This window comes from Papaver somniferum, chromosome 5 (assembly GCF_003573695.1).
Source record: "Papaver somniferum cultivar HN1 chromosome 5, ASM357369v1, whole genome shotgun sequence".
NCBI classification, from domain to species: Eukaryota; Viridiplantae; Streptophyta; class Magnoliopsida; order Ranunculales; family Papaveraceae; genus Papaver; species Papaver somniferum.
The window spans coordinates 31,024,882-31,041,907 of record NC_039362.1 but is presented as its reverse complement, the minus strand read 5'-3'; the positions used below and the strand labels follow the sequence as shown (position 1 = coordinate 31,041,907).

The window sequence follows — 17,026 nt, the reverse complement described above, 5'->3', positions numbered from 1 at the left end:
GCAGCGGTGCATCTGTGTGAGGTTTAACATTTCACTCGGTTCGAGATGTCTCCTCCGTACGGTCGTCTCCTCAATTCCTTAAAAACCAGCAAATCGTTTTTCCCCATCTACACCTCCCCACATACCCTCCCCTTACACACTATGGCAACATTCATTTAGTATTCCTTTTTTTTTTATTTACGTTACATTTTCTATTGATGTTATAATTGGGGAAAATCAAGCACTCAACCTCTGTTATAGCATGTATCTACTCTTCCTTGTCACTATCATTTTTTTTAATTCCTGGTTCGTGTGCTGGGATTTTTATAGCCAACCCGAATGTAAATTCCTGGTTTCATCGAGAATTTAAGTATGAAGGCCAGAATTTCTCACTTCCTAACTCCACAATTTCTCTTTTTATGTCAATTATTTACATTTTCGCCACAAAAATCCTAACTTTTAAAGCACTATGTCTTCTCATTTTCTTCGTTCTGGCTTTCACATATTTCTCAATGATGTTATTGACTCCCTATGCTTCTTTCAGACACCCACGAAAACCTCCATCTCCACTTGATGAAATCAAAGATTAAATGTTATCAAAACAGATAAAGAAAAATTATTTTGGAAGATTAACTTTAACTTCCCTCTTTGTCATCGTATGTAACCAAGATAATCCTGTTAGAGCACTGCTCGGTCGAACTCGCAAGCGTTGCTATCTCAAGCTTGTTTGTCAAGTTTAGTTGTCAAAACTATAAGTTTTGATTTCTAGTCTACTTATAGCTATGTCTCGGATTAGGATAGAATATGTAGTTGAGATTTATACTTCACGGCGTTCATCGACTGAAGACGAAGAACTACTAAGGGGAGATTATGGAACTTCATCAACAAAAGGTATGTGGAGACTTGAACTCATCTATCACTCAGAAGTCTATTTCTATTATATCTCCTATTGAGACAAAAGTCTTATAGCTATATAGAATTTACATTATACACATTTGATATTTCGAGTTGAGTTTAACTCGCTTACATATTTCTCGAAATATGTGCTGGTAAGCTTTCTCTTTAACCAAGTTCATCTTTTATTCTTGACGTAAGTCAAAAGATGATCATGTGCCTGGTAACATCTTACACGATTTGTGTGAGACAATCATTTGATGTAGACTCGGAATGTTTCGTATTGATCAATTGATCACTTGAAAATTGCTTTGAACCTAATAGTTTGTGTGACATGGCTATTCTCGTTTTCCAAGAATGTTTCAATGATTACAATGGGAGTTTATAACAATTAACCTTTGATTGGATATAGCACAGTATGCGTACTTGTATGCTAACTGTTGCAAGTGTATTCAAGTCCGGGAATTTAGTATGCATACCCGTATGCGTACTGATTCAACAGTTGAAGTCCGAGAACTATAGTATGCATACCCGTATGCGTACTGAATGAGTTCGGTCGTGAACGACAGTACGCGTACCCGTTTTCATATTGGCGAACAAGATCATGTCTGAGAACTTAGGTATGCGTACGTGTTTGCATACCTGAGTAGGTTAAGTTCTAAAATAGGTTATGTATGTTTATATACTCATGAAAAAACACATTTATATAATAAGGAATGCAATCTTTGCAAACCGTGGTTATAATGTTCATGAATTGATTCGAGTGAATCAAAACCAATTTTGCTTAAATTGTGTCTTGTATACTTCTATGAGAATATAAACAATTGAACAACTCTATAACTAGTTTCATTTGAGTCATTTGAACTAGTTGTGAATAAGATGAACAAGGTTGGTATGAAATTGTTCATGTGGCTAACTTCAGTTTACTATCATTGAGCCAGCCAAGTGTACACATTTAGGTACAATTACCTATATTTAAATGAAGGTACATTTCATTTATGTGTAACAAGCTAACACAATCTAACGTTTGAAACATATTAGCATGAATCTAATCAAGTTTTCATCTAACGTTGAATATTGAATGCTTTGTTACCAAGGTAGCATTGATTGCAAACCCTGATTTGAGGACTATATAAGGGAGAACTCTAGCAACTGGGAAACCTAATCCCCACACCTCATGTGTGATACTAGCTGCGACTAGAGCCAATTCTCCTTTAACCTAGGTTTTTCTAAAACCATTATAGGTTAACGACTTAAAGACTTCATTGGGATTCTGAAGCCAGACCCAACTATTTTCTATGTAGTTGGATGTTCTGATCTTACTTTATTTTATCGTATTGAGTATTGTCTTCTCTAGGATTTGCTCGAGATTTAATATCCGATAGGTAAGATAAAAAGTAATCACAAAGCTCTTCGTCCTATTCTTTGTGATTCTATAATAACTTATTCTACTACCATATAGTTAAATTATTGTGAGGTGATTGATATTTCTAGGTTGTTCTTCGGGAATATAAGACCGGATTATCAATTGGTTCATGTTCACCTTGATTTATCAAAAGACGGAACAAAAACTTCGTAGGTATTTCCGTGGAAAACATATTTATCCATTAGAATAGACTTTTCTGTGGGAGACAGATTTGTTTATAAAGTCTTTGACTTTGGGTCATAGCAACTCTTAGTTGTGGGTAAGATCAGCTAAGGGAATCAAGTGTGTAGAGTCCTGCTGGGATTCAGAGACGTAAGGAACGCGACTGTACCTTAAGCGGTGTGAGACTTGGTTAGGGCTAAACTGCATTACATTCCGAAGTTAAATTGTAGTAGGTTAGTGTCTGTAGCGGCTTAATACAGTGTGGTGTTCAAATCTGGACTAATTCCCGGGGTTTTTCTGCATTTGCAGTTTCCTCGTTAACAAAACTTCTGGTGTCTGTATTATTTCTTGTCCGCATTATATTTGTTTGTATAATTGAAATATCATAGGTTGTGCGTAGTTAAATCCATTGGTACATCCAACCTTTGGTTGTTGAGTGAAATTGGTTGACACTTGAACGTTGGTCTTTGGTACTATTCAAGTTGTTTCTCATAATAATCAGGCTCACGGGTTTCTATCTGTTTGATTTGCTGATTACATTGAGAAACAGAGATATAACTCTTGGATATATTTCCTTGATTGAGTTTGATTTTATAGTTGATTTTATTGGAATTATATTGGAGTTAGTCCATACAGATTGCCGAAACGAAATATTGGGTGTGGTTGTTAGACCTCCGTTTTTTCAAATCCATCATGTGTATGAGCACCCAAGTGTCGAGATACTCATTATGGGCACATGTAGTGTTTCCTCTAGTGTCAATCAACACATGTACTACTACAATCTCTTCTTCTCATGTACTTAAAGGAAAAATATAATCAGAAAGGACTACTCACTTTCTTTCTGCTCTTTTATTTTGTTTTTTCTACTCAAAATTTGAACAATCTTGAACACATCATGCATTTTGTGTCTTCTCTTTATCTATTTTTAACGCTTGCTATTGAATCTTTGTTATTAACCTAATGTAGCAAAACGAAGAAAGTAATCTTTGTTGTTAATAGATTAGGTAATGCTTGAATGTCATTTATATGGTGAAACCAAACCTGTTTACTTCTGCAGAGACAAAAAAAAATTAAAAAAATGATGATGAAGAAGAAACCAGGTGAACCGGCTAAAATGAGTCAGATGATTTACTGGCTGAACTAGCCGGGTCATCTGGTTCAACAATTTTAACGGGGTTTTGGAAACATATGTTGATCAACGATGAACCAACCCATTTTTTGTCTGGATCACCGATTCACTGCTTGGATAGACCGATATGATCCGCTTTTCAGAACATTGTATAAAACCTAATTTAGAGGCTTACAAATCACAATATAGGGGCTTCTCTAATAAGACAAAACATGATCACCCATCGGTAATTCCAAAAACCACATATCCAATTAGTTTTCATAATGACCAAACTGCCCTCGTTTAATTAGTGTTAACAATATAATTACGTTAGATAATCTTATATTGTTACTATATTAAATTATTGAATTTTATTTATAGTTAGTGGTATAAACTCAGACGAATTATTTTATTTTTTTGGAGGGAGAAGGAGTAGAAGGAATTTAAAAAAAAACAAAAAAGAAGGAGATTTAGGTTGAAAAATCCAGATTTTGACCCAATTAACCAAAATGAATGATTCCGATGAGAAATTTGTGGTGGGTGTGTTAGAGCATTGCTCGGTTAACCCACTGGCGTTGTATGTCAATTTAGTTGTCAAATTTAGATGCCAAAGGGCATTCTTAATTTAGTAGACTTGATTATGTTTAAGAAATAGAGTATGAAATCAAAACTATACTTGACTGAAGATTGAAGACTCACAAAGTCATCTATGGAGAACTTCATTAAAGGTTATTAACAAATACTTGATTAATTATTCATTCTTCCTCTCTATCTATGGAAACAAAGTGCTTACTCTTTGAAACAATTTTTACGACGGTAAATATGTAAAGAAGGGGATAGCAAGTATGCTACCAACTTGTTCTGCAACATGTATGGACAAAACCTAATACAATTACAAGAAGACCAACTTAATGATCCTTGCTAATATATATATAGACTTTATATCTCTACCTCTTCTCAATCAGAACATACAAACTATGAAGTCTGTGAACCTGATTGTTAAGAAGATTACTTAGATGATCTCAAAAATCAATATCTAAGATCAATCTATTCGCATTCAAATAATCAAATCGGAATTCTGCCAAGTAATAAACTTGTTATTTATCTTTCAAGATACGAATTATACAAGAAACAAGTCTTGTAATCGAACACAATTATATGGACGTATCTACTAAGATTGAGTACGTACTACTTGTGTAAATCCTATTATAAAGATAAATGTGGAAATGAAAAAGAACAATACACCGCAATAGAAGAAAAACCCCAGGACCTCGTCTAGATTTGGACACCAAACAACATTAATCCGTTACAGACACTAACATATTACCAGACCTATAACTGGAATGTAGTTGAGACCAAATCCACCCTCTAAGCGATTCAGTTACAGTCGCGATCCTTACGTCTCTTGAACCTCGCAAGGCTCTATGCAATTGATTCTCTTAGCTGGCGTCCTTTACAACCTAAGAGTTTCTTCAACCTAAGTGAATACTTCTGATACCAATCTCCCTCTAATAGATAAACTTATTTGATTTCCCTTTAAATCAAAGATCGAGGCTTGGAAATCTGTTTGCAATAGACAAAGTTAACAATCCTCACAAATCTGGAATACTTACACTTACTTATACGAAAAGCCTGGATTCTTTACCACCTCTCAAGAATAATCTTCAACTTATCAATTAAGAATAATTTTCAGATATCTATCTTAAGGAATCACAAAGTCTGGGAGGAAGAGAACTTTGCGATTACTGTATATCTTGCCTGAAAAAGATTACGAGAATCTCGATAACGTAAAAGCAAGATCATGATTCACGAACTATCAAGATAAAAGACTGTCGGATATGGATTCACAAATCCTCAAAGCGAAGTCTTTTAGTCGTAGACCTAATTATATTTCTCATAAGAAACTTAGGTTAATAGAGGACGAATCTAACTATCAAAAAGGACACAAAGTGTGAGGATTGAATTTTCTTGTTGAAAGAGCATCTCTATTTATAGTTTTTCAAGACCGAGGGTTGCTTAGAATTTACGTTAAGATAACTTGAGAATCAAGTAAACACTTCCTTTGTTTAGATGAAATTCTTATTAGGGTTTTAAGTAAACATGTGAGAATTAGCCTTTGAAATCACATAGAATAGTATACACAGTGGTTCGGTTGCAGAACCGTGTAATGACTGTTCTTTGGAAAATATGTCTTATGAACTTTAAGCAACTTGATGTTCATTTAAACTTTTAAGAATTTAATTAAGATACACACACACAAGTGTCTTAGTAATCAATGATGTCTTAGAGGTGTTTATGAGAGTCATAGCAATGCTAAACATATTGGAAAAATAAATCCTTTGAGCATCTTCTAAAATCTACTGGGACCGTTGGTGAAACGTTTCGTGAACCGTAAGGAAAGTTCACGATTAAGTGTGCTACAGATCATGAACCGGGTTCGCCAACCTTACTCGGCTCGAGAACTCAGATAGACACGGTTTATGAACCGGGTTCACCAAATGTAAGCCTTTTATACCAATATCAAAGAATTCAGATCACCATGGTTCTTGAACATGGTTCGTGAACTGTCCCATTTTGAACTTGAGGTGTACGAACTGGGTTCACCAACCTTCCCTGTATCTCTGAACCTCAGATTTGTATGGTTTGCGAAGTGGTTCGCCAACCTACCTTGCGTCGAAATATTATAAGTTTTGTATTTCTCTCTTTTCATGTTTGAAACATTCCCAAATGATAAAATCATTTGCTAACTTTTGAACAATAAATTGTTTCAAACTAATATTGTTAAGGACCTTTGAAAATCCAATGCTTTAAATCATATTTAGAGTTGTTTAACAAGATAATCTTGACTCGAAATTTCTTCTTTGCAATAAATCTATTATATGTCATACGACATAGTCTCAAAAGATAAAATGGTAAGATAGTGAGAAAAATAAAATGGTCCAGTCTTCACATGCCTTTGATGAAGTTCTCCAAATGTATTTGTCGATCTTTATCTTCCGAGGGTGATGTCTGATACTCAATTACCAAATTCTAACCTAGTCCGAGACTTGACTTAGTAGACTAGAAATTAAGATGTATGTTTGTTCAACTAACATTGATAACAATCTTAAGATGGTAAAACTTGTGGGTTCAACCGAGCATTTCTCTAACAAAATGTATACCTTTGCATATACACCAGAAGAATTTTTTATCATAACACTGCAGTGGAAATAATCATTGATGTTGGAAAAGTCTTCATACTATAGTAAATGAAAGTGTGAAATTATGAGTTAAGAATCACTCGATTTCGATTTATAACGAAGAAGTTATGAATGATTTACTAAAGGTGAAAGATGTAGCTAAAGGTTGACTTCGTGAACAAGAAATGGTACACAAACTTTTAGCAACAGTTTGCAAACTGAAACCGTAAATACGTGACTAAGGGTCTATTTTAGTCAACTTGTTTTTTAGACAAGGTGGCTTTGTTTTTAAGCGACCTAGCCTTGATCATTCACTATAAATAAGGTTTCATATAATTACACAAATCATCCGTTCGAAAATTGTGTGTTGCGTAAGGTTGTTTTCCACATCCTTGTTCTTCACGAATAAGAAAAAGATTTTAAAGACTTTACTTGGCGATCATAAATCACAGAAAAGCTATCTTATTTGAGTAGTTACGACATCTAGGTAATTATCATAAACCCTACAATTTCGTAACCAAACATATAGATTGTACAAGGATTGCCCATATAGGTTCCCAAACAAAAAAGTTGGTGATGTACTAGTTACCATCTCCTTTTCTGGGTGAATCCTTATATTTCATATCAAAAACATTCTTCATATCTCTTGCAAAAGATTCAACTATGGCTAATTACTTAGATGATGAAGAACGTTTAACCCAAAGTCAAGGTAATACTCAACCAAATGGAGAAAATCAAGAAACAAACCGAGAATGTGAAGAATCAATGGATGAAAATAGTTTATGTACATCTCTAACTTGGATCCAATGTCTATTGCTCCAAGTTGGTGAAACCGTGTACGTAAAAAGAATGAATTTTAAGCTTTTCAGATTTGATTACAACCAGGTTAATACCTTTGAAACCCAATCGATACCTTAGTTTATAACTAAAAAATGATGACTCCTAGTCATATCAAGGTAAAATTGGTAAAATCCCAATCATAACCAATATACTCCTAGGCTCGAAAACTTGGTCGTAATTATGTGCATTGGGGTTTAATGCTATTTAATGCCTTATTTACGGCCAGGCAAACAAACAAAACCTAGTCGTATGTGGTCTATCAGCAAGGTCTAGTAACTGTAGAGCTAGCATAGAATTTTATGTAGTTGGTTTTTTGTTTTACAGCTGGAAATCGGCTATTACAGCTAGGAATTCCGCGACATATTTTCTTAAGTTTTGTTTATGGTTAAGTTTGATGATTTTTCAACCTAACCGTAAATATTATTTTTCTGTTTTCCTCTGACTAGTTTATAGATCGTGCATGTGCCTCAAATAATAGTTGATCAACTTACAGATAACAAAGTTCTCACTGAATATATTACTGATCACCATTTGAACAACTTGATAGGTTGCCAATATATGTGTTTTCAATCCTTTGAACCATATTGTGATGTTTATATAATTTTATGTTCTTGGTCGTTGTAGACATGGAGAAAAGGAATGTCCTAAAGAGCATGGGAAATGAAAGATTTTTATGATAGTTTGTAAAAGTCAAGTGAATGGCCATCACTTTCAAATGGTTTACGAGTATAGTGAAGAGTATAAAAATCATGCAAAACAAAAAGGTACCGTATAGACGAGGAGGAAGAATGAAAATTATGTATGTAAGAATATTGGACGCCCTTGAAAGCTTCAATATATCTCAACAACGAAAAAAATGTGGATTCTTAATAAAGTTGTATGCGGTCGTCATAACCTCGCACCTCCGAAGACTTTGTTGTCACATCCCTTTGTTGCATGGATGACTTCCGATGAAATTGTACTGTTAGATTCCAAGACCCAAAAATTGTATGAAACCTATTGATATCCTCGGTCACTTGAAGCATGTGAATCCCAAAAAGTGTTTATTCTTTGAAGACCATCTACAATGCAAAATCAAAAGAAAAATTGAGAAGTAAGACATGACAAAATACAATAACTGATGCATTTGGGTTGGGGGGTGGGGAACCATAATTGCACTATGTTCCATAAAGAAGATGAGGGTAAAAAAACATCTTTTATTGGCTAATCTGGAGTTTATAAAGTTGACGCGGTGCTCTCGTCAAGTGCTTCTAATGGATCAATTGCACGAACAAAACAGATAAGTATGGACTCTCGGTCTTAAAGTTTGTCGGCCAAACATCTACCAAGTCCCCTTTTAGCTTCACATTTTATTTCTTGAAAGATGAGACGGAACAAATTTGTACGTGGGCATTAGAACAAGTGAAGCGATTATATGTAGAAGGTTATACTTTGAAGGTGATCATTATCGAAAGGAAGTAGAATTGCTAAATACAATAAAGAGGCTTTTCCATACACCCTTGTAGAGTAGTATTTAACAAAGTGCAAGCCCATCATTCAACCACCAAGGCAAAGAGAAATAGAGATAATAAGGAAACTACCGATAGAGAAACAACAAGAAGAGAAAGACAAATTCGAGGAAAATGACAAGGTGGTGGCACTAAATGGGCTAGTTTTTCGAGGGAGTGGGATACCTTGGTTCGGTATATCACCGAGGAAAACTATAAAGAGAATGAACGTATGATATTGGCACACTGGGAAAGCTCCCCCGAAGTTGTAAATGATTTGTTAAACAATTGGTTGATTCCGCATAATGAGAAATTTATATCTGCGTCACAAAAAAATATATACACTTTGACAACTGAGCTATAAGTACAACAGAGTCATCTCACAACCATTTAAAGAAGAAGCTCCATAGTTAGGGTGGTGAATTTTTTTCCCGATTTTCCAATTCATGCACAACTACTTCCTCCGTGATATCGATAGGTTTAAGGAAAGGTTTGAAAAAATGCCGATGTAAAAAACACGTCGAATATTTGGACGATCCTTGACTCAGCGGAATAACTTATAATGCACCATTAAGCAATCAAGAAGATTGTTTACGAAGTGGACCATTTTTGGTTGGGCATCTATCAGGGAGAAGAGTGTGTTTGTCCCAACATGTCATGGTTTGGACTCTTATGTCGGCATGTGGTAGCTATGTACAAAGATAATATGATTTTGATTCAAGATATTGATCCCTTTTGGTAACAACTATCCCTCAATGAACTAATTGCTGATAATGATTTTAGTGGAGAGTTCATCGACGCCGACATTGGAAAAGCACTAGCCGAGAAGTGCTTTGCATTAAGACAGTTGCAAAGGAAAATTTAGATGAGTAACTTCAGTAAATTCGTCTTACCCACACTAGGTACAATGTTAGCGAACCACTTAGGGGAAAAGAAAGAGTACACCTAGTACGAAAGACTCAAGGTCGATAGTGATGAGAAGCGGAAGCTTATAATGAAAATAAATTAAAATTGACAACTTGAAAAGAATAAATTATCAACCAATTTAGTTTCTTCTACCCTTTAAATAAAGGAAGAACCTAAAAATGGAGATTCTTCTCAAATAACTTACAATTTCTACCCAATTAAATTGGAAACTATAAGACTATGAGAGGCATCGAGTTGATACTCCAGAATTAGATGATCTAATTCCCCCTAGAGATAACAATTAGGTTTGAAAGAAGAGAACCTCTCATTCTTCACACAATATTCTAAAACTCAAAAAACTTTCCTCTGTTAGCCTTATGTCTTCTAATTTATACTAGCACCAAGGGCATACTTGGCATATTCTATGTAATTCTAGGATGGACTATAAATGATGCTTCAATATCGATATGGGACATCCACAATACATCAGATAGCTAGGGCAGAAAAAGACGAAGAACCGCCCGATATAGAATCTAAAACACATATAAACTTTAAGACATGCTCAATTAAATAGATCTTGCAATCGGTCTTTTTTTTTAATGGAAAATCAATAGAATTTTAATCAACAATCTCAATATCCAATGCATAAGTATCATGATAGATGATAAGGATCATTTGGAGATTCATCTAGTTCCTCAACGGATCCTCTGCAAACGTTAGCTAGAAGAGCTAAGTCAATCATCTAACTGTTCTTCAAATTCGGAGGAAGAAATTAACTCGAACGTTATTATCTTTAATCATCTACTCTGTTTTTCAAATTCCGAGGAAGAAATTAACTCGAACTTTATTATCTTTTCACATTATTATAATTATCGGCCGAGACAATCGTATATAATCAATCATATCTTATGTAATAATTTATTTGAATTACAATAGCTTCCGGATTCAATTGTTATCATCTTTATTTATTCATTGATTGTTCTTGAAAGTGTATATAAACAGGATGACAATTCTGTATCTTGAGACTAGACGGAAATCTTTTGTGTCGGCCAATATCAGTCAGTTTTGATCAGTATCGGTCCGTATCACGGACCGATTCTGCAGAACCACGGTAGTACCCTCTTCTTTTCCTCTCAGATAAAAGTATATAAATGAGAAACAAACAAAAAAGTCGGCTAGCTAATTTGGCTACTGCTACAGCATTTAGAGAATTAGAGGATCCAGCGCGAGTTTGTCTCCCTTGGATAAGAAGCAAGATACAAAATTTACAACGAAACAGTTTGTTATCCTTAAAAGAGTAACTGAGAAACTAAAGATTAAACTAAATTCTTGCTAACAGTTTGTTATCCTTAAAAGAGTAACTGAGAAACTAAAGATTAAACTAAATTCTTGCTAACTTCTACTTCCAGCGAATGAATTTGAGAGTCAAAGGTGCTCGTCCTTGTAGCACTGCTATCCATCTCACTGCTGATGGTATTAGTAGCAGTACTGGTAGCTTTGAATTCCAGTTGTTGCAGCTGATGAACTACATGCGACATCCTCGGGCGGACCGATGGAACATGCTGCGTGCAAGCATATACAAGATCTACCACCTTTTGTATGACACAAAGTTCAGGGATGTCGGAGATTAGTGGATCCAAGAGGTCCGGGTAGCGATGAGACTGCACCAATGGAGTGGCCCACTCGAATATGCTCTGAGCACCCACTGAATCAACTGCCTGGGCAGGTCTACGTCCACTAACAATTTCAAGAAGCAGCACTCCAAAACTATAAACATCACTCTTTGTCGTCAGCTCATTCCTGTACACAAATTCTGGAGCAAGGTAGCCATATGAAGCAGCCATCACTGTCCTTTCATGCATCACTTCCCATGGTACGAATTTTGACAGCCCCACTCCCATCAGGTGTGCCCCGAACTCCTCATCAAGCAATACATTGCTGGCACGGATGTCGCGGTGGACAACATGTGGCTTCACCTTGTCATGTAGAAACCTGATTTGGTTGGCATACACATGCAAAGTGCTCAAACAATGAGAACAATGAACAAATACAAATACACATATATACCATAGAAAATTATTTTCTAACCATCCAACAGAGCAATCACAATCCAAATATCTAACTTAATAATCATATTATTTTTACAGGGTTTGGAGAACTTGTTTAGCATTTAATTCACCTATAATATCAAGGGAGAAGAACCAGAGGACATAACAGTTTATTGAGCTTTTCTGTGTGTCCATTTGCACAAAATCTGGTATTGAAATTTCAAGAATGAAATACTATTTGAGAAACTACGAAGAATAGTCTTAAACAATGAGTTTCATCTTTTTGTATTTAATTTAGACGGAAGGTCCAGACAACGAAGCAAGATACTAACTTACATGAACATTTACAGAAAATAAATACAAAGTCAAGTAATATTGTAGGTGTTGTTCCTAACGCATGTGGTATTGATGTATCATATTCGCATTTTAAGATTGTACCTAAATGTTTAAAGGGAACTTAAAAAATATGCCTGGCAACAAAATAATTTGAGGCGTGCCACTTTCCAAAAGAAATAGTGACGGCAAAACATTGACCAATATAAGTAGAATGAAGAATTCACTGCATCTGTCTTAGCTTTTATGATAAGTTAAGTTTCTACTTACGCAATTCCTTGAGCAAGTGTGGTAGCAACTCTCATTCTCATTGACCAATCCAAGCTTCTACCACCCCTTGGTATATGATGTAGCCATCTATCTAAAGGCCCATTAGCAACAAACTCATAAACGATGTAACGATCACCATGATCATAGCAACATCCTTTTACAGCCACTAGATTTGGATGACAAAGTCTTGCAACCCTTCCAATCTGAGAATAAAACTCTCTCTTCCTCTGAAAGTTGGACTGCTTCAACCTCTTGACTGCTACCCTCGTTCCATCAAGAAGAACTCCGCTATAAGTCCCACCTGTCTTCGCATCCCCAAGAAGCCGGCTTCCTTCACTAAAATTCTTTGTAATCAACCTCAGCTCTTCGTTGCTAAAGACCTTCCATGACGGAGGTACTAAAGCACGTGTTGCAGGATTAGATACTTTATGTGACCTTCTGCGTTTCTTGATACGCTTGTAGGCAAGGAGCCAAACCACAACAGCCAATATTGTGACAAGGATCAAGGCACTTACAACTGAAAGGATGACCAAATATTCTGTGTGGCAGTGTCCTTGATGACATTTAGCATCTGACACAAAAACATAATTTTACAAATGAAGACATTAAACAATTTGAGTAATCACTTGAGATAGAAACAATCACTCAACAGAAGTAGAAAGGCATGGACCATGAAAAAGAGAAGCTATGAAAGGGAAAGAAAATATTGCTAGCTTTTACTTAGCAGAAACTTGTGATATAAATCCCTAAGTATTCAACATTTTAAGCTTGTTCTGGCTCCCATCTATTTTTCAGGCGAAAATGGTTATGGTCCACTGACTTCTCAATTTTAGTGCAGATTACCAATGTAAAGCAAGATACAACTTAAAACACAACCCATAAGCCAACCCTGCATCTATCACTTATCGGGTTATCCACTATGACAAGCCTAGTTAAATTCATATACGAGCACCATTATATAACCTACAATGAGCAAAAACCCTTACTGCCAAACCCCCAAGTTTGACTAGTTGATCACTTCCACTGGTTTAAACTACTTCGGTACTTGAGATCTAAGATATCTTTAACAGGAAATATTTAAGAAATGAATACCTAAGTGAAGCATGCAAATAAACTCCCTCGTTTCGTTGCATCTCTCTACCACAACGCCAAGAGGGCTACGAGTCACCAACAAACACGAGAAAGACGTCAGATTATTCCCTTGGCATGTTGATGAGTTGGTACAAGTTGAATATAGTGGTGCACCCACAAAAGCAGACTCGTTCCAAAGTGAAACATAGTCCGACCACTTCCAACCAAAACCAAGAGTACTGGATTTGAAAGCTCTCCCTCCAACCCAGCATCCATTATCGGAGCATAGATCCTGGACGAAGCTTAGTTCCTGAACCGAAGAGACAGCAGCCAAATGACCTTTGTAGTTGTTGTCCTTACAATGTGATTCAGCAGCGTCCCAAGAACCAGTTTTTGGTACAAGTATAAAGCATTTGTTCTTGTGAGGTCCAATTTCCCAGCCTGTGGGGCATAACGCTGTTGTTTGAAGCAAAAGTTATTTTTCAATACTCAATTAAGACTGTAGTGATCAAACAGAAGACATTTTTGGTGTATATAAATGCAAAATGTGCTAAGATTTAGTCAAATTAGTTCAAAAAACTGAAGTAAAAGTAAGGATGAGATGAAATACATGGGATAGAAGCTCACCGGCAGCATTTTGTGCCCTAACAAGTTGAGAAGTGAATGTGAGTGTTACAATAATGAGATAAATAGTGAAGCTGAAGCCCCAGCAACGGATTATTACTTCCATCAATGCCTGCTAAACTGCTTCCACCTCCTCCCTCATAAGCTTCTTTTTCTTCTTCTAAGAAATTCCCATACTATTTCAGGGTTTTAGGGTGAAAGAGAGTGAGAGATATGAGTATTAGGTTTGTAAATTGATTTTATGATTGAATCAGATTTACTTTCTTAAATCATTTCCAAACAGTACCCTAAGTTCACTGCAATGATTATGATGAGAAAGAAGAAGAAGAAGATGAAGGAAAATAATCCTTCCTACAGTATTTCCTAACTACTACCTTTGAGGGAAAAGAAGTGTCATGGACTCGAGTCTTCGCTGCACAGTTAGAGCTACTCAGTAAGACTATTGTAACTCGCTCACCAGTCACCACCGACACCAATCCTAAACAATCTGGCCCATATCAATGGTCTTTCCCAGATACAAGCTGAAGCTGCAAGCTCCAAGTTTTGCCGTCACGAATTTCCACGTTACGTGGCAACCATCTAACTCTTAGATCTGGGAAGCCATAAACTTGTCTAGGAAGTGATAGGTCCCCCCTTTTAGGAAAAGGTTATGGTACGAGCCGAAGCTACTTAGTGCCTCAAGTCCCAAATTTTACCGTCACGAGTTTCCACACTATGTGGCAACCATCTAAATCCTAGATTTAGAAAGTTATAAACTTTTCTGGGAAACGATAGATCCCTCCTTTTAGAGAAAGTTTATGGTGTGAGCATTTTGATATGCTAACTATCTATTTCAAGTGTGTTGGTACAAAGAGTGGAAGGAAAGCAGCTGTGAAGACCGAAGACAACAATTCACTTTAAAGGTATAAGATTTTATTTACTAAACCGATCGCTCTTCTAGAGAACTATAAAAGATGATTGTGGACACTTGGATTTTGGAGCTTCTACTATCGGAATTTTCTTTACTAAATCGATCGCTCTTCTAGAGAACCATAAAAGATGATTGTGCACAAAAACATTTGGATTGTGGATATTTTACATATGTCATAGTAATTCGTGGAAAAGTTTTGTTCGAATTGTTTTCGACTTCTAAAATAAAGAGATTTGGTCTCGTAAAGACTGTGACACTTAGATTTCGTGGAACTATATAATGAGACTCTTTAGACTCTTAAAACACATGAGGACACAAATATCTATCTTATAAAAACGAATAGTTTTTTGCTAATCCGACAATTCTAAATGGGATTTTTCCGGCTATTGACGGCTCATATTCCTCTGAAAAACAAAAGGTAGATCGTGGCTCAGAATCGATCCCCCTTTTATGCCCTCATTCAACGTCTATGAGTGTGTGGGTCTGGGGAGTTAAAGTAAGGATTCAATTCCTCCCTTTCCAAAGATAGGAAATAAGGCAATTGTTCTTCCGTTACTTGGACTTATCTTCAACGTTATTTACTTACTTAGCTTCGTTTCTGATACTCTTTTATTACGCAAAATGAAAAATCTATTCAATAGTATTAAAATTTGATAACCAATCCCAAAGGTTATCACCATTCCCACTCCCATAAAAAGAGGTATTGGTTGTTGAGTCGTTCTACTAATCCTTTCATGTCATCAATTGCATTTTGCCTGTTTATTGTTATTTTACTATCAATCCCCTATTTTCCATTATCCAGTCTTAATAATTGTAACGAAATGAGTCCTTGTTGCATTTGAACTCTTGATGTATTGAGACTCTTAGAGAAAACATTGGGGATACCAAAATACACCACCAACTTTTTTGTAGGCAATCTGTATGGAGAAACTCAACACAAATCCGAGAGTAGAAACTCAATCAAGAAAAGTGTCTAGAGTTATATCTCTCTCTCTTGCTGTTAGAACGTTTACAAAACTGAATCTGTGAACCTAACTACAAAGACAGTTCTTGGATGGTATCAAAGACCAATATCCAAGGATCAATCAACTCTTATCCAACAAACAAGGTTGGACCTAGCTACTGTGATTGATCAACGCACAACCTGAGATATTTCAATTATAAAGATAAACAATATAATGTGGAGAAAAAAAAATACAAACACCAGAAATTTTGTTAACGAGGAAACCACAAATGCATAAAAACCCCGGGACATAGTCTAGATTGAACACCAAATTGTATTAAGCCGTTACGGACACTATCCTACTATCAATTAACTTCGCTCTGGAATGTAGTTGATCCCGAACTCAGTCTCACACCGATTCAGGAACAATCGCGCTTCTTACACCTCTTGAATCCCAGCAGGTCTCCGCGCAATTGATTCCCTTAGATGACGTCACACCAACTAAGAGTTTCTTCAACTCAATCGAAGACTTTGAACCAATTTGCCTCCCACATATTACTCATATATAAGTGATTTTCTTTACGATAAAAACGTACTTCGATCAAGGTGGTTTGGAAATCGATAACAATAGACAGAGTCTAGCTAACCTCAAAATCCCGACTTATGCAACCCGAAGTGCAACCTAGATTATTATTCACCTCACAAGTTTAAAACTTGCGGAATCACAAAGTTTGAGACGAAGAGAACTTTGTGATTTCTATTTATCTTGTTCAAGTGATAAATAAACAATTGAACAAGATTAGGATACCCGAGTACTCAAGATAAAAGATAATGGACCTGGCTTCA

At 35.9% G+C, this 17,026-nt stretch overlaps 1 protein-coding gene across 1 annotated transcript; it reads right to left on the bottom strand.

Moving 5' to 3' along the window:
• Nucleotides 1-11,183: 11,183 nt before the first annotated feature.
• Nucleotides 11,184-14,752, bottom strand: LOC113281290 (C-type lectin receptor-like tyrosine-protein kinase At1g52310). Its single transcript, XM_026530001.1, has 4 exons — nucleotides 14,331-14,752; nucleotides 13,725-14,159; nucleotides 12,633-13,203; nucleotides 11,184-11,973 (listed from the first exon to the last, which is right to left on the bottom strand). The coding sequence occupies exons 1-4, from the start codon at nucleotides 14,431-14,433 to the stop codon at nucleotides 11,358-11,360; spliced, it is 1,725 nt and encodes a 574-aa protein (XP_026385786.1). The 5' UTR covers nucleotides 14,434-14,752; the 3' UTR covers nucleotides 11,184-11,357.
• Between the last annotated feature and the right edge of the window lie 2,274 nt (nucleotides 14,753-17,026).

Coding starts and splice junctions, on each gene's coding strand:
- LOC113281290 (XM_026530001.1), bottom strand. CDS start 14,433: ATGGAAGTAATAATCCGTTGCTGGGGCTTCAGCTTCACTATTTATCTC. Junction 14,160..14,330: donor TAGGGCACAAAATGCTGCCG/GTGAGCTTCTAT, acceptor TTCAAACAACAG/CGTTATGCCCCACAGGCTGG. Junction 11,974..12,632: donor ACACTTGCTCAAGGAATTGC/GTAAGTAGAAAC, acceptor CAACCAAATCAG/GTTTCTACATGACAAGGTGA.